Below are 26,038 nucleotides of genomic sequence, written 5' to 3' on the forward strand. Positions count from 1 at the left end.
GGGAATCAGCGAGGAGTGGAGGAGCGACGGGAATCGGCGAGGAGTGGAGGAGCGACGGGAATTGTCGAGGAGTGCCAGGAATTGGCGAGGAGTGGAGGAGCGACGGGAATTGTCGAGGAGTGGCGGGAATCAGCGAGGAGTGGAGGAGCGACGGGAATCGGCGAGGAGTGGAGGAGCGATGGGAATTGTCGAGGAGTGCCAGGAATTGGCGAGGAGTGGAGGAGCGACGGGAATTGTCGAGGAGTGGCGGGAATCGGCGAGGAGCAGAGGAGCGACGGGAATTGTCGAGGAGTGCCAGGAATTGGCGAGGAGTGGAGGAGCGACGGGAATTGTCGAGGAGTGGCGGGAATCGGAGAGGAGCGGAGGAGCGACGGGAATTGTCGAGGAGTGGCGGGAATCGGCGAGGAGTGGAGGATCAGCGGGAATCAGCACGGATTCGGTCCCGAGGATTCCAGATTTCAGACGTTGTACCTGTACCTTATTGACAACTTTGTCAGCTTACAGTTAAATAAACATAGTGACGTTTTGAGGAAAGCATCACAATTATTTATAAAGTGCTTGCTTTGAACGCTGACTTTCTCTACATTATTGGCCCGAAAATTGCAGTTTCTCTGGGTGCGTACGATGTGCGCACGCACCCGAAAGAGGCCTCGCCAATGCCAGTTCTCGCGCGCAATGCGCATGAGCCGAGAACCAGCTTTTGTGATCTGTCACAACGCGCGCATTCCCAAGAGAAAGATATTCACGGCTGGAGCTTTGGGCTATTTGCTCAACGAATGTCCTTCAAACTCTTACGCGTGATAAAAGCAGGCATATAGCCTACTTTTGCTAGCATAACAGTTAAAAACATAGAAAAAATAAATGTTAGTACTTATTTTTATATTAAAAACCCCGTCTATGAAGGTAAGTTTATTTTGAACACTATTAAAACATTTTTTTTAATTCATAAAACTAAATTTTTCTCATATTTAATTTAATGCAATTTCTAATAATTAAAAAAAAAATGAAGTGTCTAGTTTAAATTTATGTTTGTATATTATTTGATTTTCGGGGTATTCTCATTGATAGCTTGGAGCTCCCACTAATATGAATGAGAATACGACAGTGTGATTGGTGGCCCAGGCCTCGGAGCGCAAGTCTATGTTCCTCCAAGTATTTTTGTTAAAAAAATTTTGGTCGGAGGCAACCGCCCGCTGAAAGCCTCTGACTGCAATTTTTGGGCCATTATTTTAAAATCCATTTGCAACCCGATTCATATCTCTACTTATCACTTTTACTAGACTATTTCAATCATATAAAGAGAAAGGCATATAATGTTCACTATTATCTTTATTCTCTTTGTAGCCTTATAATGTAGGTGTGTCTAAATTCTCGGCAGTTTTGTATTCCGAACCTCATACTGAATAGTTTTTCTAGTCTAGATAAAGCTGCACTGTGAATAGTTCTGGTTCTTAGCAAAATGGCTAAGTACTTATCGAGCAATAATTCAGAAACAATATGCATACTAATTACAATTCATGTCACATCAAAATGTGAAATATTCTGGTTGAATTCCTTTGGAAAATGTCTAAGAAACCCAAAAACATACAGTCTAGTCATGGGGGTCAATGGGCCCAAGTTTCCCCAGGAGTTGCTCCTTTTTTATTTGGAGCAACTTGAGTTTGATGGACTATCTTTTTAGTTGCAATTCTGGCCAGTTAATTTGCTCCAGTGTAAGTGAGTTAGTTAGGTTTTTTTTTTGTTTCGTTTTTTTTTCAAAAGGGGGCGTTCCCAGCCACTTACCCCTATTTAAGCATTTGGCCAGCAAATAGTTGTTCCAAACTAACTTAGGCCAGCGTATGTTGCTACTTCTGTCCGCACAGAAAAACCTTACCAAGAGCTAAGGAATCAGTGCAAGTAATTACATTTAAAGCACCACCAAGCACCAAACAAAGCACAAAAAGTAATAAGCAATTAATTAACAAAAAAAATAGAAGAAACCCTGCACCTAAAGCACCACCAAAGTAATAAGCAATCAATAAATAACAAATTAAAAAAATAGAAGGAACCCTGCACCTAAAGCACCAAAATCAATCAGTAAATAACAAATAAAAAATAGAAGTCCTACCTTAAGGAACGCAGCGTGCCACCGATGAGGGAGCCCATTAAACCAGGACTAGGGACAGTGTGCTTCGGACCCCTCCCACGCAGCCTGCAGTGCGTACTCACAGATTCGGCCTGCCAGGAGCGACTGCACACGTGCGCAGACTCTAACGCGCATGTGCAGAGGTCCCGGCATTGTTTTCAGTGCTGGGACCTGGCATCGCCCCCAATCCATTGGGCCACGCTGCGCCACGACTGAAGAGAGGCTGGGGAGCGGCCAGAATACCGACGTCTTTTTTCGGTGCGCTTGGAGGCGGACAAAAACGGCGCACCTCGGGTGAGGGTGCCAGAAAAATAGGTTAGGAAAACTCTAGCCCAATATTTCTAAATTGATTTCTTCAACAAAACAAATACAGTCATAAAATACATTTCAAAACATAATGCTTATTTTAGTTCTGTATTCTGGTGGAAATAGTTTGTATTGGACAGTATGTTTTGAAACATTCTTCCACGATGCAACAGCATATACAAGTACAGAAGGGGTTGGCATCTTGAACCTTTTGTATACAAATCAGAAACCATTGTAGTTTTTCAGGGGTTACTATTCCAAATACAAGGAGCGGCTAACTACAATTTTAATTTTCTAACATTAGAGGGCAATAACTTTAGACTCTTACGCTGATATTTACTGAAGACCTGTTATGATGTTATTGGGTGTACAAATACTCCAACAGCCTCAAAGATTTTTTTTACACCAGAACTTATTTACGTAGTTTCAACATAAATTCTTTCATCCAGAGTTAAACTTGAGGTTCCACATTCAGTATTTTTACAGCAATATTTGTAATCCACAAGGTGAAATGAAATTACTTAATGTAAATTAAGTGAATCACAGTCTGAGAGAAAGGAAAAAAATATCAATACTGGCTTTAATCTCTTGAATGCTGAAATGTAAAAGCCAATTGTTGAAACTTCAGCTTTTAAAAATAAATGTAAGTTAACCATAAGCTTGGCCAACGAAAGCATTAGTTTAACAAGAATCTGTTCTGACATCCTATTCAAGTTCTTCATTTCATTCCAAATAACTCTGTTACTTATTGGAGCACATACAAGCAGTGCATATAGGTTGCACTTTTAACAAGCTTGACATTTCATTTTGTATGGCAGGGCAGTCTGTCAGAGGACATACTGTCAATTCATTTCATGAAATTCAAACTTGTACAACAGGGGCATATTTAGATAGATTTAAGTACAACAGGAGGAAATACAATGGGCATATTTAGATAGATTTAAGTACAATAGAGGCATATTTAGATAGCTTTAAATATGGGCATAGTTAGATCAATTTAAATACAACAGGGAAATATTTAGCTACATTTAAATACGTTTTATGTGCATTAATCCATGTATTTCATTAAAGACTAGCTGCTGGGTAAAGTTGTTGAACAAATCTCAGCTGTTTCCCCTCAGCCAGACCATATGATGCATCATGCCTGAGGAAAAATTTCAACACTGCATCTCGCTGGCAGGAATCCATCATTTTTACTGCTGGAATCAGAGAATTCTGATGTGCATTTCTGTTTGTTGATGTGCACTTCTGTTTATTCATGTGCACCTGTTCCCTTTGGAAGTACTAGATGGAAAGCGGTAGTTGCTTCAAACTAAATGTTGGGAAGTAGCTGCAGAATAAAGCATCACAACAGAGCAACACTTTTTTAATGAGAACTTTTTTTAGTCAACTATAAGGGCCTAGAAATTAATTGACCAAGCTTGTAAGAATGCAGGGCATCAGCAGTTTGACAACTTTGCCACGATAGAATTTTAATTTCGAGAAATAGAAATTCTTTTATCGCACTCCCCGTGTACTGGAGTAACTTTTTGTACATCACTGGTCGCAACATTTGATTAGTGTTGAGTGCAGGTAATTGCACTAAATTTTAGATGATTTCAAGGGAAAAGCATAGAACCAAAGAACTTTTCTTGATTTAAAATTCTTGCAGTACATTTTGAAATTCGACTCTTGTAACATTTTCCATTATAGCGTTAAAATACCATTACAGTTCTTTAAATTAATCATAATTTGAGAAGCAATTGATTTAGTGCATTATGTTGGCAAGTGGGATTAATGAATGCTAGTTTGACTGTTTTATTGCATTTATGTGTCCTGCCCGTTTTGATTAGTTCCTGAAAATAAATAAATCGTATTTTCTTTACGAACTGAACGTAGACAAATAAAGGTGTTCCTCACATACCACGGTTGCATAAATGATTCAGTACCATGATGGAGCAGCTCTTTACCATTACACACACTCTCTTTAGGTGTGGCTTTTTATAAATAAGAACATAAGACCATGAGAAACAACAGCAGGAGTAGGCCATTTGGCCCCTCGAGCCTACTCCGCTATTTAATAAGACCATGGCTGATCTGATTGTGGACTCATCTCCACTTCCCTGCCAGCTCCCCATAACCCTTTATTCTCTTATCGCTCAAAAATCTGTCTATTGGTATTGATACCTTTGTTTTCAGAGAACAGTGAAATGAGCGGCTTGTGATCTGTCTCCAGTTCAAACCGAAGACCAAACAGGTACTGATGCATCTTTTTAACTTCATACACACAGGCTAGTACCTCTTTCTCTACCATGCTGTAGGCTCTTTGCGCTTTAGACAAACTTTTTGAAGAATACGCAACTGGTTGAAGTTTACCCGGCTCATTAGCTTGTTGGAGTACACAACCAATTCCATTTGACGAAGCATCACAGGCCAATACTAAACGTTTACATGGGTCATAATGTACCAGCAGCTTGTTACAGCAAAGCAGATTAGTGACTTTCTCAAAAACTCTGTCTTGAGACGCACCCCACACTCAGTTGTTAGCAGCGTGTGCAGTAGTTCTAATAAGGTGCTCAATTTAGGTAGGAAGTTACCAAAGTAGTTGAGTAGACCCAGGAACGAATGCAGCTCCATCACATTCTGCGGCTTGGGTGCATTCTTGATGATCTTGGTTTTCGCGTCTGTGGGCCTGATGCAGTCAGCAGCAATTTTCCTCCCCAGGAATTCGACCTCTGGTGCCATGAAGATGCACTTCGAGCATTTCAGTCTGAGTCCCACTTTGTCCAGACGATGTAGAGCCTTTTCCAGGTTGTTCAAATGTTCCTCGGAGTCATGACCTGTGATCAGGATGCCAGCTTGGAACACGATGGTTCTGGGAACGGACTTCAGTAGACTCTCCATGTTCCTCTGAAATATTGCTGCAGCCGAGCAAATTCTAAAAGGGCACTTGTGATAAATAAACAGTCCTTTATACGTGTTAATGCACGTAAGTCTCTTCGACGTCTCGACCAGCTCCTGTCATGCAGGCCGACGTCAAGTCCAGTTTGGTGAATGACTTCCCCCGGCTAGCGTTACAAACAAGTCATCAGCCTTCGGTAACGGGTACTGATCCTGTTTCGAAAAGCCTGTTGATCGCAGCCTTGTAGTCTCCACAGATTCTGACTGTGCCATCACTTTTCAGCACAGGAACAATGGGATTGGTTCATTCATTAAATTCAACCGGTGACGTGATCCCTTCACGCTGGAGTCTGTCCAGTTCGATTTTGACCTTCTCCCTCATTATATACGGAACTGCCCGAGCTTGGTGATGGACGGGTCTTGCATCCGAGTCCACGTGGATCTGAACCTTGGCTCCCGTGAAATTGCCGATGCCTGCTTCGAACAGCGAGCGGAACTTGTTCAGTACTTGGGCACATGCATCTTTCTCCCGACGACAACGCCTTGATGTCATTTCAGTCGCATCTGATTTTTTCAAGCCAGTTCCTGCCGAACAGCGTTGGGCTATTGCCTGGGACAATCCATAATGGTAACTTGTGAACCGCATCGTCATACGACACTTAAATTGTGACACTGTCAATCACCGTTATGAGTTCTTTGGTGTACGTGCGCAACTTGGCATTGAATGCACTCAGCATGCGCCTCACAGCCTTAGTATCCCACAGCTTGTCGAGTGCCCTCTGGCTCATTATCGATTGACTCGCCCCCATGTCCAGTTCCATCGATACTGACACCCCATTAAATTTCATGGTCATTATCGGTTTGCTCTTAATTAGGAATGAGTACAGTCCATACACTTCCTCCACTGGTATCTTGGATTGTGTATCCGGATCCGCGCTAGTGTGACCATCATCCTCCACGTGATGTGTCGCAGCACGCTTGCTCATCTGCGGACACTTGCGCTGGAGATGCCCCACTGTCAGACAGCCTTTGTAACTATATTGCTTAAATTGGCACTGCTGGTGCTGGTGATTTCCCCCACAGCGCCAACACGGAGAAATCGGATGCATTCCCGTTGGCAGACTTTGGGCAGCCACAGGTTTCATGTACGCAGTTGGGTAGGCCCTGCCATGTGCCGCTCTGCCGAAGACCAAATCAATCATATTTACAGTACTTGCCGAGTTTTGATTTTTCACTGATATCTGCTTTAGACTTCTATCCGTCGTCATGCATGACTGAGCAATCGTGATGGCCCTGTTCACGTCCAACATCTCCACCGCCAGTAGTTTACGCAGGAGCACCTTGTGGTTGATGCCGATTACAAAGAAGTCCCGCAGCGTGTCTGCCAACACAACCCCGAACTTACACGGTCCCGTTAGACATCTCAGGTCGGCAACAAATTCCGCCGTATTCTGGCCCTCTGAACGAACGTGCGTGTAAAATCTGTATCTCGAGATGATGATGCCTTCATCTGGCTTAAGATGGACCTGTACCAGTGTACACAATTCTTCATACATCTTCTCTGTTGGACTCACAGGCAGGAGTAGATTCTTTATCAGACCATAAATTTTTGGATCGCATACCGTGAGGAACACTGCCCGGCGCCGATCTGCGTCACCAACCTCCTCCATTTTGTTGGCCACGAAGAACTGGCTCAAACAGTTCACAAAGTCTGCCCAATCTTCTCCTTCCATGAATCGCTTCAACAACTCAATTGTGCTCATTTTTGCATGCAAAGGTTCTTGTTGCCTTGTCGCCAAATGTTGTGTATGCAATAACTGTTAGACTGAGTACTGTTTAACTCCAAGAGGTATGACCTTGGCTCTGCTTTATTTAGGCCCAAAGTGACTAATATACAAAATGGCTGGCCTTTTATACTTGGGCTGCACACACGTGCGTACAGCCCTATGGCTTCCAATAGTGACGCCATCGAGTGGCTAGTGATCCCAAAAGTAAATACTTGACACTTCTCTTACAGTCTTTCCTTCTCATTGGGATATACTTTTGATGAGAGTTATGAAATATCTCCTTAAATGTCTGCCACTGCTCATCAACTGTCCCATACTTTAATCTATTTTCCCAGTCCACTTTCGCCAACTCTGCCTTCATACCTTTGTAGTCTCCTTTATTTAAGCTTAGGACACTGGTTTGAGATCCAAATTTCTCACCCTCCAATTGAATTTGAAATTCAACCATGTTATGGTCACTCATTCCTAGAGGATCCATTACGAGGAGATCATTTATTAATCCTGTCTCATTACACAGTACCAGGTCTAAGTGACCACACCTGGAGTATTGTGTGCAGTTTTGGTCTCCTTACCTAAGAAAGGATATACTTCCCATAGAGGGAGTGCAGCGAAGGTTCACTAGATTGATTCCTGGGATGGCAGGACTGTCGTATGAGGAGAGATTGAGTCGACTAGGTTTGTATTCATTGAGTTTAGAGAGGGGATCTCATTGAAACGTATAAAATTCTGACTGGGTTGGATAGACTGGATGCGAGGAGGATGTTTCCCCTGGCTGGCAAGTCTAGAACAAGAGGTCACAGTCTCAGGATACGGGGTGGGAAATTTAGGACCGAGATGAGGAGAAACTTTTTCATTCAGAGGGTGGTGAACCTGTGGAATTCTCTCTCACAGAAGGCTGTGGCGGCCAAGTCACTGAATATATTTAAGAGGGAGTGAGATAGATTTCTAGAAACAAAAGACATCAAGGGGTATGGGGAAAATGCGGGAATATGGTGTTGAGATAGAGGATCAGCCATGATCAAATTGAACGGCGGTGCAGACTCGAAGGGCCAAATGGCCTACTATAGCTCCTATTTTCTATGTTTCTGTTAAGATAGCCTGCTCCCTGGTTGGTTCCGTAACGTACTGTTCAAGGAAACTATCCTAGATACACTCAATGAACTCTTCCTCAAGACTGCCCTGGCCAATTTGCTTTGTCCAATAGATATGAATCTTAAAATCGCCCATGGTTACTGCCGTTTCTTTTTTACAAGCCTCCATTATTTCTTGACTTATACTCCGTGCAACAGTGTAGCTACTGTTCGGGGGGCCTATAGACTAAACCCACCAGTGACCTTTTCCCCCTATTCCTTACCTCCACCCAAACTGATTCAACATCTTGATCTTCTGAGCCAATATCGTTTCTCATTAACGCACAGATCTCATCCTTTATTAACAGAGTTACCCCACCTTCTTTTCCTTTCTGTCTGTCACATGCATAAGACACGCATATAGAAATTTTAGTTCAGTCTTTTCTTATTTGCAATTTTCCTTCTTGACCAAATATCTCTGCAACAGCATTTACTGTATTTTAGCAGAACTTGTTGATTAAACATTTTAAATTCAGGATTTTTATTCAGAAACTTCCACTGAACTTGAATAATGTTATAGTCCTGCCAGAACTTGATACCTGTTGATATGAACAATCATTGTTTTCAAGTACTGAGTACAAACATAAATAACAGAAATGGTTCCAGCGTTTGAAATAGCTTACAAAACATAAGGGGTGTGGGGGAGAGTTTCTGCTTTGGGCGCAATTGGCGATCTGGGTGCAAATTGCGTCCAAAATTGCGCTAGTTTTGAGAAGGTTTTTTTTTACTCAAGTTTCTTCTCAAACTCATTACCATATTGCTGAATGTAAGTTATGCCATGAACCAGCGCAGTTGGGAAGCCTTTTGATTACAAATTTTAAAAAAATGTTACTTAAAAAAAATATTCCTTGATATATTTAAGAGTGGTGACTGATGCAGTTTTATTAATGCTGCAAATGGGTTTAACACAAAAAATAAGCATTGTTAATCAGACTGTCCAGTCCAATGCCTGTGAATAACCTGCTTTTAAATAACTGAATATGACTTTAAAAAACTATACTGAAGCATTTACTATTTGCATTGGTGTACAGTAGACAGTTTCTTATCAATTAAAAAGAATATATTGGGAAAATGTTGGAGTTCATTATTAAGGAAGCAGTAGCAGGACATTTGGAAAAGCATAATACAGTCAAGCAGAGTCAGCATGGTTTTATGAAAGGGAAATCATGTTCGAAAATTTTTTTGAGGATGTAACGAGCAGGGTGGATCAAGGGGAACCAGTGGATGTGGTGTATTTAGATTTCCAAAAGGCATTCGATAAGATAACACATAAAAGGTGACTGCGCAAGATAAAAGCTGACATAGTTGGGGGTACTATATTAGCATGGATAGCGGACTGGATTACCAACAGAAAACAGAGAGTCGGGATAAATGGGTAATTTTCCGGTTGGCAAACAGTAACTAGTGGGGTACCACAGTGATCGGTGCTGGGACCTCAACTATTTAAAATCTATATTAAAGACTTGGATGAAGGAACCGAGTGTAATGTAGCCAAGTTTGCTGATGATACAAAGATGGGTGGGAAAGCAAATTGCGAGGAGGACACATAGAATCTGCAAAGAGATATAGCCAGGCTAAGTGAGTGGGCAAAAATTTGGCAGATGGAGTATAATGTGGGAAAGTGTGAGGTTATCGACTTTGGCAGGAAAAATAAAAAAGCAAATTATTATTTAAATGGAGAGAGATTACAAAGTGCTGCAGTACAAAGGGACCTGGGGGTCCTTGTGCATGAAACACAAAAAGTTAGTATGCAGGTACAGCAAGTAATCAGAAAGGCAAATGGAATGTTGGCCTTTATTGCAAGGGGGATAGAGTATAAAAGCAGAGAAGTCCTGCTACAACTTTACAGGGTACTGGTGAGGCCACACCTAGAGTACTGCATACAGTTTTGGTCTCCTTATTTAAGGAGGGATATAATTGCATTGGAGGCAGTTCAGAGAAGGTTCACCTAGGTTGATTCCTGAGATGAAGGGGTTGACATATAAGAATTAGGAACAGGAGTAGGCCATCTAGCCCCTCGAGCCTGCTCCGCCATTCAATAAGATCATGGCTGATCTGGTCGTGGACTCAGCTCCACTTACCCGCCCTCTCCCCGTAACCCTTAATTCCCTTATTGCTTAAAAATCTATCTATCTTTGACTTGAAAACATTCAATGAGCCAGCCTCAACTGCTTCCTTGGGCAGAGAATTCCACAGATTCGCAACCCTCTGGGAGAAGAAATTCTTTCTCAACTCGGTTTTAAATTGGCTCCTCCGTATTTTGAGGCTGTGCCCCCTAGTTCTAGTCTCCCCCACCAATGTAAACAACCTCTCTGCCTCTATCTTGTCTATCCCTTTCATGATTTTAAATGTTTCTATAAGATCACCCCTCATCCTTCTGAACTCCAAGGAGTAAAGACCCTGTCTACTCAATCTATCATCATAAGGTAACCCCCTCATTTCTGGAATCAGCCTAGTGAATCGTCTCTGTACCCCTTCCAAAGCTAGTATATCCTTCCTTAAGTAAGGTGACCAAAACTGCACGCAGTACTCCAGGTGCGGCCTTACCAATACCTTATACAGTTACAGCAAGACCTCCCTGCTTTTGTACTCCATCCCTTTCGCAATGAAGGCCAACATTCCATTTGCCTTCCTGATTACCTGCTGCACCTGCAAATTAACCTTTTGGGATTCATGCACAAGGACCCCCAGGTCCCTCTGCACCACAGCATGTTGTAATTTCTCCCCATTCAAATAATATTCCCTTTTACTGTTTTTTTTCCCAAGGTGGATGACCTCACACTTTCCGACATTGTATTCCATCTGCCAAACCTTAGCCCATTCGCTTAACCTATCCAAATCTCCTTGCAGCCTCTCTGAGTCCTCTACACAACCCGCTTTCCCACTAATCTTAGTGTCATCTGCAAATTTTGTTGCACTACACTCTGTCCCCTCTTCCAGGTCATCTATGTATATTGTAAACAGTTGTGGTCCCAGTACCGATCCCTGTGGCACACCATTAACCACTGATTTCCAACCGGTAAAGGACCCATTTATCACGACTCTCTGCTTTCTGTTCGCCAGCCAATTCTCTATCCATGCTAATACATTTCCTCTGACTCCGCGTACCTTTATCTTCTGCAGTAACCTTTTGTGTGGCACCTTATCGAATGTCTTTTGGAAATCTAAATACACCACATCCATCGGTACACCTCTATCCACCATGCTCGTTATATCCTCAAAGAATTCCAGTAAGTTAGTTAAACATGATTTCCCTTTCATGAATCCATGTTGCGTCTGCTTGATTGCACTATTCCTATCCAGATGTCCCGCTATTTCTTCCTTAATGATAGTTTCAAGCATTTTCCCCACTACAGATGTTAAACTAACCGGCCTATAGTTACCTGCCTTTTGCCTGCCCCCTTTTTTAAACAGAGGCGTTACATTAGCTGCTCTCCAATCCGTTGGTACCTCCCCAGAGTCCAGAGAATTTTGGTAGATTATAACAAATGCATCTGCTATAACTTCCGCCATCTCTTTTAATACCCTGGGATGCATTTCATCAGGACCAGGGGACTTGTCTACCTTCAGTCCCATTAGTCTGTCCAGCACTACCTCCCTAGTGATAGTGATCATCTCAAGGTCCTCCCTTCCCACGTTCCTATGACCAGCAATTTTTGGCATGGTTTTTGTGTCTTCCACTGTGAAGACGGAAGCAAAATAATTGTTTAAGGTCTCAGCCATTTCCACATTTCCCATTATTAAATCCCCCTTTTCATCTTCTAAGGGACCAACATTTACTTTAGTCACTCTTTTCCGTTTTATATATCTGTAAAAGCTTTTACTATCTGTTTTTATGTTTTGCGCAAGTTTACCTTCGTAATCTATCTTCCCTTTCTTTATTGCTTTTTTAGTCATTCTTTGCTGTTGCTTAAAATTTTCCCAATCCTCTAGTTTCCCACTAACCTTGGCCACCTTATACGCATTGGTCTTTGATTTGATACTTTCCTTTATTTCCTTGGTTATCCACGGCTGGTTATCTCTTCTCTTGCCGCCCTTCTTTTTCACTGGAATATATTTTTGTTGCGCATTATGAAAGAGCTCCTTAAAAGTCCTCCACTGTTCCTCAATTGTGCCACCGTTTAGTCCTTGTTTCCAGTCTACTTTAGCCAACTCTGCCCTCATCCCACTGTAGTCCCCTTTGTTTAAGCATACTACGCTCGTTTCTGACACAACTTCCTCATCCTCAATCTGTATTACAAATTCAACCATATTGTGATCACTCATTCCGAGAGGATCTTTTACGAGGAGATCGTTTATTTTTCCTGTCTCGTTACACAGGACCAGATTCAAAATGGCTTGCTCCCTTGTAGGCTCTGTTACATACTGTTCTAAGAAACAATCCCATATGCATTCTATGAATTCCTCCTCCAGGCTACCCCCTGCGATTTGATTTGACCAATCGATATGTCGGTTAAAATCCCCCATAACTACTGCCGTTCCTTTTTCACATGCCTCCATTATTCCCTTGATTATTGCCCGCCCCACCATGAAGTTATTATTTGGGGGCCTATAAACTACGCCGACCAGTGACTTTTTCCCCTTACTATCTCTAATCTCCACCCACAATGATTCAACATTTTGTTCATTGGAGCCAATATCATCCCTCACAACTGCCCTGATATCATCCTTTATTAACAGAGCTACCCCACCTCCTTTCCCTTCTTGCCTATCTTTCTGAATTGTCAGATACACCTGTATGTTTAATTCCCAGTCTTGGCCACCTTGCAACCATGTTTCTGTAATGGCCACCAAATCATACCCATTTGTAATGATTTGTGCCGTCAACTCATTTACTTTATTTCTAATACTGCGTGCATTTAGGTAGAGTGTTTTCATCCTAGTTTTTAAACCATGATTTTTAGTTTTTACCCCTCCTGCAGCCCTTTTATATTCAGTGGCCCTTTTTGTTTCTTGCCTTTGGTTTCTCTGCCCTCCACTTTTACTCATCTCTTTTCTGTCTTTTGTCTTTGTCTCCTTTTTGTTTCCCTCTGTCTCCCTGTATTGGTTCCCTTCCCCCTGCCATATTAATTTAACTCCTCACCAACAGCACTAGCAAACACTCCCCCCTAGGACATTGGTTCCGCTCCTGCCCAAGTGCAGACCGTCCGGTTTGTACTGGTCCCACCTCCCCCAGAACCTGTTCCAATGCCCCACGACTTTGAATCCCTCCCTGCTGCACCACTGCTCAAGCCATGTATTCATCTGTGCTATCCTGCGATTCCTACTCTGACTAGCACGTGGCACTGGTAGCAATCCCGAGATTACTACTTTTGAGGTCCTACTTTTTAATTTAACTCCTAGCTCCTTAAATTCGTCTCGTAGGACCTTATCCCTTTTTTTTTTTTTACCTATGTCGTTGGTACCAATGTGCACCACGACAACTGGCTGTTCTCCCTCCCTTTTCAGAATGTCCTGCACTCGCTCGGAGACATCCTTGACCCTTGCACCAGGGAGGCAACATACCATCCTGGAGTCTCGATTGCGGCCGCAGAAACGCCTATCTATTCCCCTTATGATTGAATCCCCTATCACTATCGTTCTCCCACTCTTTTTTATGCCCTCCTGTACGACAGAGCCAGCCACGGTGCCATGAACTTGGCTGCTGTTGCTCTCCCCTAATGAGTCATCTCCCTCAACAGCACTCAAAACAGTGTATCTGTTTTGCAGGGGGATGACCAGATGGGACCCCTGCACTACCTTCTTTGTACTACTCTTCCTGCTGGTCTTCCATTCCCTAGCTGGCTGTGGATCCTTCTCATGCGGTAAGACCAACTCACTACACGTGCCACTTATGTCATTCTCAGCATCGTGGATGCTCCAGAGTGAATCCACCCTCAGCTCCAATTCCGCAACGCGGTCCATCAGGAGATGGAGGCGGATACACTTCTTACACATGTAGTCAGTCGTCAGGGACACCGGAAGCGTCCCTGAGTTCCCACATGGCACAGGAGGAGCACATCACGTGACCGAGCTCTCCTGCCATGCCTTAACCCTTAGATACCCTTAAATTGGTAATAACAATGTTACAGTTTACTTACTGATATAAAAATAAAAAGAAAAGCTACTCACCAATCACCAGCCAATCACTTACCTCATTGGCTGTGACGTCACCTTTTGATTCCTTTCTACTTTTTTGCTTTCTCTCTCGCTGTAGCTGCACCGGTACGCCTTTTATTGGCCGCTCCGACGCTGCTCCCACCTCTCGCCAACTGCCGCTGACATATGAAGAAAGGCTGAGTAGGTTGGGCCTATACTCATTGGAGTTTAGAAGAATGAGAGGGGATCTTATTGAAACATGTAAGATACAGAGGGGGCTCAACAAGGTAGATGCAGGGAGGATGTTTCCACTTGTGGGGGAATCTAGAACTAGGGGGCATAGTTTAAGAATAAGGGATCGCCTATTTAGAACTGAGATGAAGAGGAATTTCTTCTCTCAGGGGTTTGTAAATCTGTGGAATTCTCTGCCCCAGAGAGCTGTGGAGACTGGGTCATTGAATATATTTAAGGTGGAGATAGACAGATTTTTGAAAGATAAATGCGTGAAGGGTTAATGGGAGAGGGCAGGGAAATGAAGCTGAGCCCAAGATCAGATCAGCCACGATCGGATAGAATGGCGGAGCAGGCTCAAGGGGCCGAATCGCCAACTCCTGCTCCTATTTCCTATGTTCCTATATTCAAAAGCTTTTAAAACGAGCCTTTAGTATCCTTATGCCCAAAAAAATCAACATAGTATTTTGTGTCTCCTTGAAGGCCAGTAAATGGATGCAATTAGCAGAAACGCGCAGTGGTGATTTTTTTCAATCTGGTTGAGTCTCCAGTTTTGTGGGCAGGCCTGGCTTCTAGCACGGTATTTGTAAAAATAGTGCAAATGTTCGCGGAAACTTGATTTGCGCTGGACGTAATTTGCGCTTGAAAATTCGCAATCTTTTGTGCTGGTTTGGCTGATTTCAGCCGAATTGCGTTGAAAAAAACAACACAGCCGAGGGGAAACTGCAAAACAAAGACTCCACTTTGAAATTTGTCATTGTTTAAAGTTTTGTTACGTACACACATAACATGCTGTGAAGAACCCCTTGACACAAGACTCCCAAAGCAAGCGCTCTACTCGGAACTCCTACACGGCAAGCGAGCCTCAGGTGGGTAAGGAAACATTTCAAGGACACCCTCAAAGCCTCCTTGATAAAATACAACATCCCCACTGACATCTGGAAGTCCCTGGCCAAAGACCACCCGAAGTGGAGGAAGTGCATCCGGGAGGCCTCTGAGCACCTCGAGTCTCGTCGCTGGGAGCATGCAGAAAGCAAGCGCAGGCAGCGGAAGGAGCGGCGGCAAACCAGACTCCCCACCCACCCTTTCCCTGAACGACTGTCTGTCCCACCTGTGACAGGGACTGCAATTCCCGTATTGGACTGCTCAGTTACCTAAGAATTCATTTTTAGAGTGGAAGCAAGTCTTCTTCGATTTCGAGGGACTGCCTATGATGATGATGAATGTAGTAACCTATAACTGTAATAATGAAATGAATTGGAATTTGTTTTTTGTGTAAAGCATCAAAAGTTTTCTTGGAATAATTTTCTTGAAAAAACAGCCTAAGTTACTACATTCAAGGGGTTGCATGTTCGCAACAAAACTTTAAACAATACCAAATTTCAAAGTGGCATATAACAAGTGGTGTTCGCCAAGGATCTGTACTGGTGTCTCAGCTTTTCACCATATTAATGGATGAAAGAATAGAAATTTGCATATCCAAGTGTGCAGATGATACTGTGTTGGGAGGCACTGTAAATTGTGTGGATGGGAGCAGGAAGTTATAAAGGAAGATAGACAGACTAAATGAATGGGCAAAACTATGACAGATGGAGTTCCATGTGGGGAAGTGTGAAGTCAACCACTTTAGATCTGAGAAAGAAGAATCAGAATATTTTCTTAATGATCAGAGACTAGCAGCTGTGGAGGAGCAAGGGGATTTATATGTCTATCAACACAAAACACTAAAAGCTGGTGCACACGTACAAATGTAATCAAAAAAAGCCTCAATAGGGTTGAAGTTCAGAAGTGAGGAAGTGATGCTTCAGTGGTGCAGAACCTTGGTTAGACTCCATCTGGAGCACTGCGTTCAGTTTTGGGCACCAAAGCTCAGGAAAGATATCTTGGAAGATGTAGCCGCAGATTCACTAAAATGATAGCGGAGATTAATGGGTTAAATTATGATTACGGTTGCATAAATTTGGCTTGTATTCCTTTGAGTTTAGAAGGCTGAGGGGTTACATAATTGAAGTATTTAAAATGATTAAGGAATTTGATCGGGTAAATACAGTGAAACTATTTCCTCTGGTTGGGGAATCCAAACAAGGGGCATCATCTTAACATTCGAGCTAGGCCGTTTAGGAGTGAAATCAGGAAGCACTTTTTCACACAGTGGGTAGTGGAAATTTGGAATTCACTCCCCCAAAGTACTGTAGATTTGATTTTCAAGACTGAGATCGATAGATTTTTGTTAGGTAAGGGTATTAAAGGATATGGAGCAAATGTAGTTGAGGTCTAGATCACCCACGATCAAATTGAATGGCAGAACCGGCTCAAGAGGCTGAATGTTCTATTCCTGTTCATATGAGTGACAGGCAGCAGAGTGGATAGGGGATGGGAGTATGATGGCAGGAGAGGAGGGCAATAGAAAGAGATTCCAGTCCGAGGGTGAGGTTAATTGAGTCCCTCACTCTCCGCCCTTGCAGTAAGTGAATTGGAAGTGAACAGGAGTGGAGGGTTGAGTGGAAGAGAATACAGTAGTAGAATGAGGGGCAGTGGAGCATACATGAGTTTAATGGCAGTTTGGGTGTGGCGGGGGGAGGGGGATGGGTCGGGGACGTGGTGGGAGTCAGTGGGCATTTACAAAGGGGAGCCAGTAGTAGGAAGGTGAATAGTTCGGGGACCAAATAGAATTGAGGGGTTGGGGAGGGCAAGCGTAAAGGTGATCAGAAGATAGCCACCCATTGCGGCAGACTGCATTTTTCTCTCGCACCTTCCACTGAAAAATGTAGTTTCTAGTCCTTACTGATCGTGTTCCCCAAAACACCATCCCACATATCACCACCCCTCTCCCCCCACCCCCACCCAAAATAAATGAAGGAAGAGACAGAAGCAGAATAGGACAGGGAGATGAGCAAAAATAAGATATAGGGACAAAGGGAACTGCAGAGAAACACAAACAATGGGGGAGATAAAACAGACAAACAGCAACACAAGGCCGAATGAGACAGGTAAGAGAGAACATCATCTATTGTGGATGCAAAATGCCTGCGATTTTCCAAATGGTCGCCTGCTTTGTGTGAAGCCCTGCTGGTGGTACAGGCCCAAGGACAGTTCTGCCCTATCACATCCCGTGACTTACTGTGTCCTATACCACGTTGAGTCAGAATTACACTGTACTGAGGAGTCATCTGTTCCAATTGTTGACTAGTATCTTGTTGACCTGCAGGTCTTCCTGGTTGCAAACTTCACTCTGGACATTGTCCTGTGGACTGTGCTGAGAAGGGATGACAGACCCCTTCTCAGTCCCAATCCAAATTAAGCATGCGGTTACAAAATACATGTGCAAACAGTTCTGATTGGATGCTTGTTACCATCTATCCTTTCTCAGGATATTAGGGCCCGAGTTTGGTGAAACCTAAGTTCCGCCCAAGTACCGTCTCAAGGACCGCTAAGATCCTGACAGTACTTTGGGCGGAAGTTTCATGAAAAAATCTGGGAAAGACCGCCCAGCGGCAAAAATGGGCCTTGCACACAGATTCTGGGCGGCAGCAAGCGGTAGCTCCCATTCTTAGCGGCAAATGCAATCCTCAGCATAGTACCGCCGAGGATTGAGTCGGACCCAGGGAGGGGGGAACTGATAAAATAAAACATTTCAAAACATAAAATAAAAACCACCAGAAATCCTTCAGGGGATCCCATTCACCTAAATCCCTCCAATACTTACCGTTGAGGTCAGGACCTGCCTCCAAGCGGTGGTCTTTTCCCCTACTGGAGCGGAGGACCGCCCGGATCAAACTGGCAACACAGCGGGCGGGAGGACTCTTCTGGGTATTGCATGCCGGCGCACATCAGTGGGCGGTACCCAGCGGTCTTCTCTCCCCGCCGGCGGGAGGACTCCAGCAAACTTGCTCGCTACTGGGAGACTGCCCAGAAACCGGGAGACTGCCTAGAAAACTCGGCGGCAGCAGATGGTCAGTCCACCAATTTCGGGCCATAGTAATTTAGTCTAGACATGCTGGGGATGAAATTGAGCTCTGTACCACCCATGTTTTGGGTGCAACGAGTGCCCTTGGGGTTCTAAAATGGTGTCTGTTGCGCACGCTCACACTTCTGACGCAGAGCGCGCTAGACGCCATCTTTGTAAAGGGTTTTGTGCGCACTTATTGTCCACTGGAAGTATGCAGAGTAGGCAGATCATGAGCGCTAGCACTGCTACTTTGGAGCTTCACGTTTTTGCCGATGCCCTCTCTTAACCTCACACAGTGGAACATGCGTTAAGCAGCATGAAGGATACCCCACCAGCGCTACTTAAAAGGATCATTAACTACTTACAGGTTAGCTGCTGGTTGATTTCTTATGGCAGTGGCTACGATCCTGTTGGACTGGTGTATCTGTTTTGGAGGGGGATGACCGGAGGGGACCTCTGCACTACCTTCCTTCCACTGCTCTTCCTGTTGGTCATCCATTCACTATCTGTCTTTACCTGCGGTAAGACCAACTCACTAAACGTGCTATTCATGACATCCTCAGCATCGCGCATGCTCCAGAGTGCCACAATGCGGTTTGTCAGGATCTGCAGCAGGACACACTTCCCGCACATGTAGTCGTCAGGGACATTGGAAGTGCCCCTGACTTCCCACATAGCACAGGAGGAGCATGACATGTGTCCGAGCTCTCCTGCCATGACTTAACCTTTAGATTAACTTAATTGGGCAACAACAATGCTAAAGGTTACCTACTGATAAAGAAAAAGAAAAACTACTCACCAATCACCAGCCAATCATTTACCTCTTTGGCTGTGGTGTCACCTTTCGATTTCTTTCTTCTTCTTTGTTTACCTTCTGCCCCTGCAGCTGCACCAGCTGGCCTCCGACGCTGCCCCGGACTCCCGCCTCTCCAACTGCCTCCTCGATCTCCTGCTGGGCCTTTTTATAGGCCTCCGATGCTGCCCCGGACTCCCGCCTCTCCGACTGCCTCCTCGATCTCCCGCTGCGCCTTTTTATAGGCCTCCGACCCTGCCCCAGACTCCCGCCTCTCCGACTGTTTTGGTGCTTTCTATAGTGGTTTCAAAAGTCTATAGGGACTGGCCTAGCAGGTGCTGAAGTACTTTTTGCTGACTTCAAGGCTTCTGCACAAACCAGTTTCTCCCAGACATGAGTGCACTAGTAGGCATTCCTCTTGGAATGGAGCATGACTGGGAGAATGAAGGAGGCCACGCAGGACAGGACATTTGCTAGGAGGGAGGAGGAGAAGGTCTCCCAGCAGAAGGCAATATCCGCCATGGTGTTTAGGAAGCAATTCTCTTACCTGAACCGTTGCAACATCCGATGTTTGAGACATCTGCCGCTTCAACTAAGGAGATCATCTGCCAACTGCTGCAGTCACAACTGCAACGTCAGAGCAGGGCAAGGACCACAATGCCACTGGCTGTGAAGGTGACTGTGGCGGCAAAACAAATGGTGGCGACTGGGCACCAAGGGGCTACCCACTGACAATATGACTCAGGACACTGGTTCACAACCCATGTGCAGGTATGCAGCATCCATACAATGAGAGTCATGTTGCCACAAGAAATGTGATGGAGCAGATCATTGGCATGCTGAAGCAATGATTCTGCTACCTGGACCACTCTCGATGAGCCCTGCAGTACTCGGCAGAGGATGTCTCAAGATTTGTGATAGCATGCTGCTCAACCTTGCCATCATGAGGGAACAGCCCTTGCCGTCACCTATCATGTGAAATGCTGAAGAGCAGGAGCACGAGGAGGAGGAGGAGACAGAATAGAAGGAAGAAGAAGAGAGGCTGCAACCTAGACAACCCCTTTCTGCCTGGGCTGTATGTGAAGAACTAATTTAAGTGCGATACCAGTAACATCAACCTCAATTCCCCATTCACCAACGGTCCCATACTCCTTTCCTTACCTCTGTCACTGACCATCACATCGTCCGCTTGGCCACAAAGCAGAAGTAAAAGCCAACACAAAATGCACATTCAAAACCAAATTCAGAAATTGAAGACTGCCATATTGCAGACAAAATGAAACTAATCACCATTGATTCCCTTAGTGCCTGTCTTCCATGTGCCTTTGCCTGTCCTAGTACTCCTACGAAGTGTTACCCCAGGGGCTGCAGCATGGCTGGTGGAAGGCTGCTGACTTTCAGTGGGGGCAACTGCAGATGGCTTTCGAGGATGACCTTGAGCAATTCTGGGCTTGGAAGGCCCTGCTTCAGACTGCATCATCTCAGCATGGGTGGCAGCAGTCTCGGGCAATGGCAGAGTAGCAGGGATGGGATCACAAATGCTGCCATCCTGAGAGAGGACAGCAGGTTTATGCTCCATGGAGTCACTGGTGCTCCTGCTTGGTGGTGCCACAGCAATCCTAGTAATCTATTGGTGGACAGATTGTTGGACTGCTGTGACACCCTACAAGCTCCTTTGAACACTGGTATCCTCAATCATGCTGGCATCAGTCTGAGCTTGCATAGCGGCAAGCTGAGCTTGCATGACAGCAGTCTGAGCTTCCAATTCAGCACTCAGACTTTTGTTGGAATCTACTTGTGCTGCAATGGAAGCTGAAACATTAGCCATCAGACGCTGCATAGTTGCCCACCAGTTCCATGCTGGAAAGGATGAGCTCCAAGCTCTGCGCAGAGCCCTGTGCCAAGTTGGTGCTGGGTGCCTCCATGCTTTTTGACATTGCTCACAGGCTTTCTGGCAGACTTCCCAATGCAACAAGCATTTCGGTATGTACGCCCATCAGCCTTTTTCTGTAGCCTGGTCCATTGAAGCTCTCATTGGACTCTTCTGCAGCAGAACTCGTGTTCGACCTCGCCCTCCGGCGAGATGGCACCTGCGCTATCCTTGCCCCCTGCCCTGGCTGCAGTGCGCTTGTGCAGGTGTCTCAACACTTGCCGATCCCATCTCTATGCACGGTGTCGTTATCTGAGCTAGTGGTTGCGAGTGTGAAATCAAGTGATGGTGTATCTTCACTTTCGCTGTCCTTTTGATCTTCCTCCATTGCCTGGCCAGGTTGCAGGTATCTTGGGTATCTGAAAGGAAAAAGGGATAAGGATAAGGTTGTGTTGAGGGTAGTGGGGAAAATCAGGTGCATACTTACACCATCCACAGTTTGTAAGTCAGAAAAGATTGTGGGATGAGGGGGAAGTGGGATGAGGGGGAAGTGGGATGTGAGAAGGAGGATTAGGAATGAGGATACCATCATCTTCAATGGATTCAGCCCCACTGTTCCATGGCCTTTCCGATAATGGCCAGCACAGTCTCCTCCATGGGGGTTAGAACTTGCGGCAGCTTCTCTTCCCCCTCCGGTTAGTTCCTGCTGCCTGCGGTTGTGCACCATCTTCTCCTGCAAGCGAGAGGGAAGTGTGTTAGTAAGTGTTGTGCAGTCCGAGTGGGTGATGACGCTGTTGTGGTTGAATGGCTGGCAGTGTGTGCAAGCCGAGAGATCTGGGTGTGAGGCTTACAACAGTGCTAAGTGTGTGAGGGTGAGGTGAAGTTATGAATGTTTGTTCTGAGTCCTGATTGATAGAGATTGTTGGTCGGTGAGTTGTGGGGGTCTGGTGAATTGAGCAGTGGCTGAGGCTACTGGTGCCGGTGGTAGGATATGGCATTTGAAGATACATTCGCTGACTTTGACCACTTGTATGAGGCCATTAAACTTCTTGAGGCACTGCATCCAGGTCCTCGAGGCTAAACTCCTGGCATTTACCTCCTCGGCTATCTGCTCCCACTGGCTTCTCATCGTGTACTTGGCGGGCCTCCTGCCCCCCCCCCCTGAGGTTACAGAACATCTCTCCTCATTTTCACCTCCTCCACCAAGACCTCCAGTGCAGCCTCAGAAACCTTGGTGCATGCTTTCTACCAAGATCAACCCTTGTTCTTTGTTGCACAGCACTATTCCCAATGATCTCAGCATCTTCAGCAGCCATGATGCACCATCCCTTTAAGAGGTGCAGACTAGCGTTAAGCAGTGCAGGCTAGCTTTAAGTAGTGCTAGCAAGTAACGATATTGGGCCCCCTGCTGATAAGTGCAGCCAATGAACAGCGCAGTTAGCACTGGCTGCACGCATCAATGAGCATAATGATAATGAGCAAGAAGCACGAAGTTGATGTACTGCCTGCATTACATTGAACTGGCGCGATATAATCGCGCAATGCAATTTCCGCGCCCATTATTGGGGGCGATCCAATTTAGCCCTCACTATCTCCAAACTAGGCCATAATTCTTTACACAAGTCCTTTTACGATTGCCTTTCTTCATAAATTGCCCTAAACTTTGCATGAACACCTCCTGTCTTGTGCTTGGCTTGTAGAATCCTAACATCCTAATCTAAAACTGTGTTAGTCTCTATCACACAGATTAAATTCTTAAAGTACACAGATATTAGTACTGACTTCTGTATTGTTAAACTATTTTCTCATTTCGCACCAGGTCCTCTACCCCTGTCAGTTCTACTCTTCTTCCTTTACTGTAGCCCTCTATGCTAACTATTCAATGATACCCTGCACATATGCCAAGCTGTTAACCTATTATGTTATACACTATCTTACACATGGGTCCCACTAACCCTGCAAGCCAGAGTCGATAGATATCATGATTCGAGCGAGACCAGCAGCAGAAAGCTGACTACTCCTGATAAGCTGGTAAAACTTCAGTAGTAACTAGGGCATACTTGCGTGTCCCTAAGCCTTGACTCCGCCAGCTTATGCCTAAGCTCCTTGGACATAGGTAAGTAGGGTGTCTCCCTCTAGAGAGAGAGTGTGCGCTCTGTGTGGGGTAAGCAGATATCCTACGCCTGTAGATTTCTCATCAATTTGGTTTGGAGACTTTTCCTGTGCTGATGAGTTTCCGTGTGCACCAGACACTTAGCTGCTGGAAAAAAATCCTTTTTAATCTTCTTTCCATCTCCATGCTCTCTTATCCTAAGTAACATGGATGGGTCTAGACATGGATGACTTTATTGCTGCCATCTGTTCACTTTTGGAGGTCCCATGACAAGTTTTTTAAATGCTCTAGCATCGAATCAGTAAGATTTATTTTTAAAGAGCAGCCAATTTCCACTATCTATTGAGACTGAGATTAGAACCTAAGTTTTCCTGAAAGAGATACAGATATTCTTTCACTTGAGTAATCGGGGCCACTAATAAATCTTGCTGCAAAACCTCACAGTAAACCTTAGTAAATTACTTTGGTACTTTGTGAGCGATAAAGAATTGTTCCTACAAAGAATTTAAAAAAATCTTGTATTATATAATATTGCAAAGTCAGTTGTTTTCTTCTTTCTTTTCGCATTAGAATGCAAATGCTATGTGAGTCTACTGCATATTATACCGTTTTCAGTTTGTGATGTATACAATTACTCAAATTGAAAATTATTTTCTTTCATCAACAGGTCCCTGGTGATTTAAGTCAAACCTCTGAGGACCAAAGTTTGTCTGATTTTGAAATGTAAGTTGGCTCTGTCTTGACTTAATAGTATTTCTTATAACTCTTCATTTTCATGAAAATAATTGTGAAAAAATTCAGATAGGTTGATTAAATTTGATCTTGTCATGAAAGAACCCACATTTTAGCCATCAAAGTTTTGTTTTTAAGATTTGTTTTGGTACCCCAGTGATGAAGAATTACTGGAAAGTGGATTGTCTTGTATTGAACAACCGCTTATCTGAAATGGGTCCCACTGGCTTTTTGGTCCTGACTGTGTCAAGGAAGCACCATTGCTTGATGCTGAATTGGAAGCTTTTTAGATATATACATAACGTTGCTTATTGGGGGTTTCAGCAAAGTGGTTGAACTTCAAAGATTGCTGTTACTGGACAACCAAATTTCAATTGTACGATGAAAGTAGTGGTTGCCTGGGGAAGATAATTAAGGCTGAACGAGGTCAACAATAAGATTGGTAGGTAGTCAAATAAGACATGGGAGTCACAGGGCTAGAGGCAGAAACAGCTTTCCTTAACTAGGATGGGACATTGAAGCTGCATGTTCAACTTTGAAGCGCAAGGAATTTATCAAAGCTTTGCAGCTCCCAAGATTTCATTACAGTCCCAATTGTACTCTACTGAATTGTTGGTGTTCAGTTCTGTGGACTACAGAGATCTAAAGGTCTGTGAGTTGATTCGATGGTAACAATAACTTTCATTATCTAGCTGTTACCAAGAAATATTGTATGAAATAATGCACACTAAGGCAGCCAAAAGAATGTCCAAAAACAGTCATACCAATAACCCTTTTTAAAATTTTCTTAATTACATTTTGTAAATTTTACTTATAGAACTGCAAGATTTTTGATTTGTGTGACGTCCTGAGTTGTAACACCAAAAATGTGCACATCCAAATCTCTACCCCATAACCATATTTCATCAAATACTCTACCACCTACTTTGTGTGTGATGTAGAAAATGTTATAAGGGGGAGACGTTGGAGCAGGTTTATTTTGTAGGCAAATGAAGAACTTATTTCAAGCATGGCAGAGCAATGTTTATTCTCCAGTCAATTTGTTTTGTGACATTGACAGTATAACTTAGATCTGCCAGTGTGTATTACACTGTACAAATAGCACTCTAAACAGCACACTGTGATCTGTGTCTGTAACACAATAGAGGTATGGTAGCATAGTGGTTATGTCATGTAATCCAGAGGCCTGGACTAATGAACCAGAGACGTTGGTTCAAATCCCAACAGCTGGGGAATTTAAATTCAGTTAATTAAACAAATCTGAAATAAAAAGCTAGTGTCAGTCGTGTTACCCACAGCACTGTGGTTGACTCTTAACTGACCTCTGAAGTTGCCCAACAAGCCACCAAAAAAAAAGGCTCCGAAGAAGTATCTGTGGCAGCTCACCACCACCACCTTCTCAAGAGGTGTTCGGAATGGACAATAAATGCTGGCCTTGCAAGCGACGCCCGCATCCTGTGAACAAATTTTTAAAAAGCACACTAATTTCTTATTAATAGAAAAGTTACATTAAATTATGTAGTAAATTTTATGAAGATTTACAAATTTAGTGGTTTCGTATTACCTAGCATTATTATTTCATTAATATTTATTTGTTTGTGTAGCTGGTCTCATATCCTTAACTTTTTTTGTCCCGTGTGTCTATCCTCTTGCAATTTCTTGTTCTCTGTAGGTTGTTCGGAGTATCTAATAGTTTAACACTAGTGGTCATTTATTCCTTCCTCAATATAACAACATGTTATTTTCTGAAGCTGTTTACTACCTAGAGCTTTACTTTTAGTATTTTTTTTGTTTATTCTGCAATGGGTTTTATTCGCTTTCCACTTTTATTCAAACAACTTGGTGTTTGGATTTGGATCAGTGTCACTACTTTCAATATTTGACTGACTGCTGGTCTGAATCTTATTACCTTAATCTATTTTCATCTTTCAGGTGGGAACATGGGAAATAGGAGCATCAGCAGGCAATTCATCCCCTCAAGCCTGCTCTGCCATTCTATAAGATCATGGCTGATCTGACCTTGGGCTCAGCTCCACTTCCCTGC

The 26,038-nt window shown here is 44.0% G+C and overlaps 1 protein-coding gene across 1 annotated transcript in view; it reads left to right on the top strand.

Moving 5' to 3' along the window:
- snx29 (sorting nexin 29) overlaps positions 1 to 26,038 on the top strand; it is a 751,140-nt gene that overhangs the window by 510,475 nt on the left and 214,627 nt on the right. Inside the window, exon 17 of the mRNA XM_070856731.1 lies at positions 23,930 to 23,985. Coding sequence (XP_070712832.1) covers positions 23,930 to 23,985 — 56 coding nt within the window. The remainder of the gene's footprint in view (positions 1 to 23,929; positions 23,986 to 26,038) is intronic.

The sequence above is a fragment of the Pristiophorus japonicus genome, chromosome 15, assembly GCF_044704955.1.
Source record: "Pristiophorus japonicus isolate sPriJap1 chromosome 15, sPriJap1.hap1, whole genome shotgun sequence".
Lineage (NCBI taxonomy): Eukaryota > Metazoa > Chordata > Chondrichthyes > Pristiophoridae > Pristiophorus > Pristiophorus japonicus.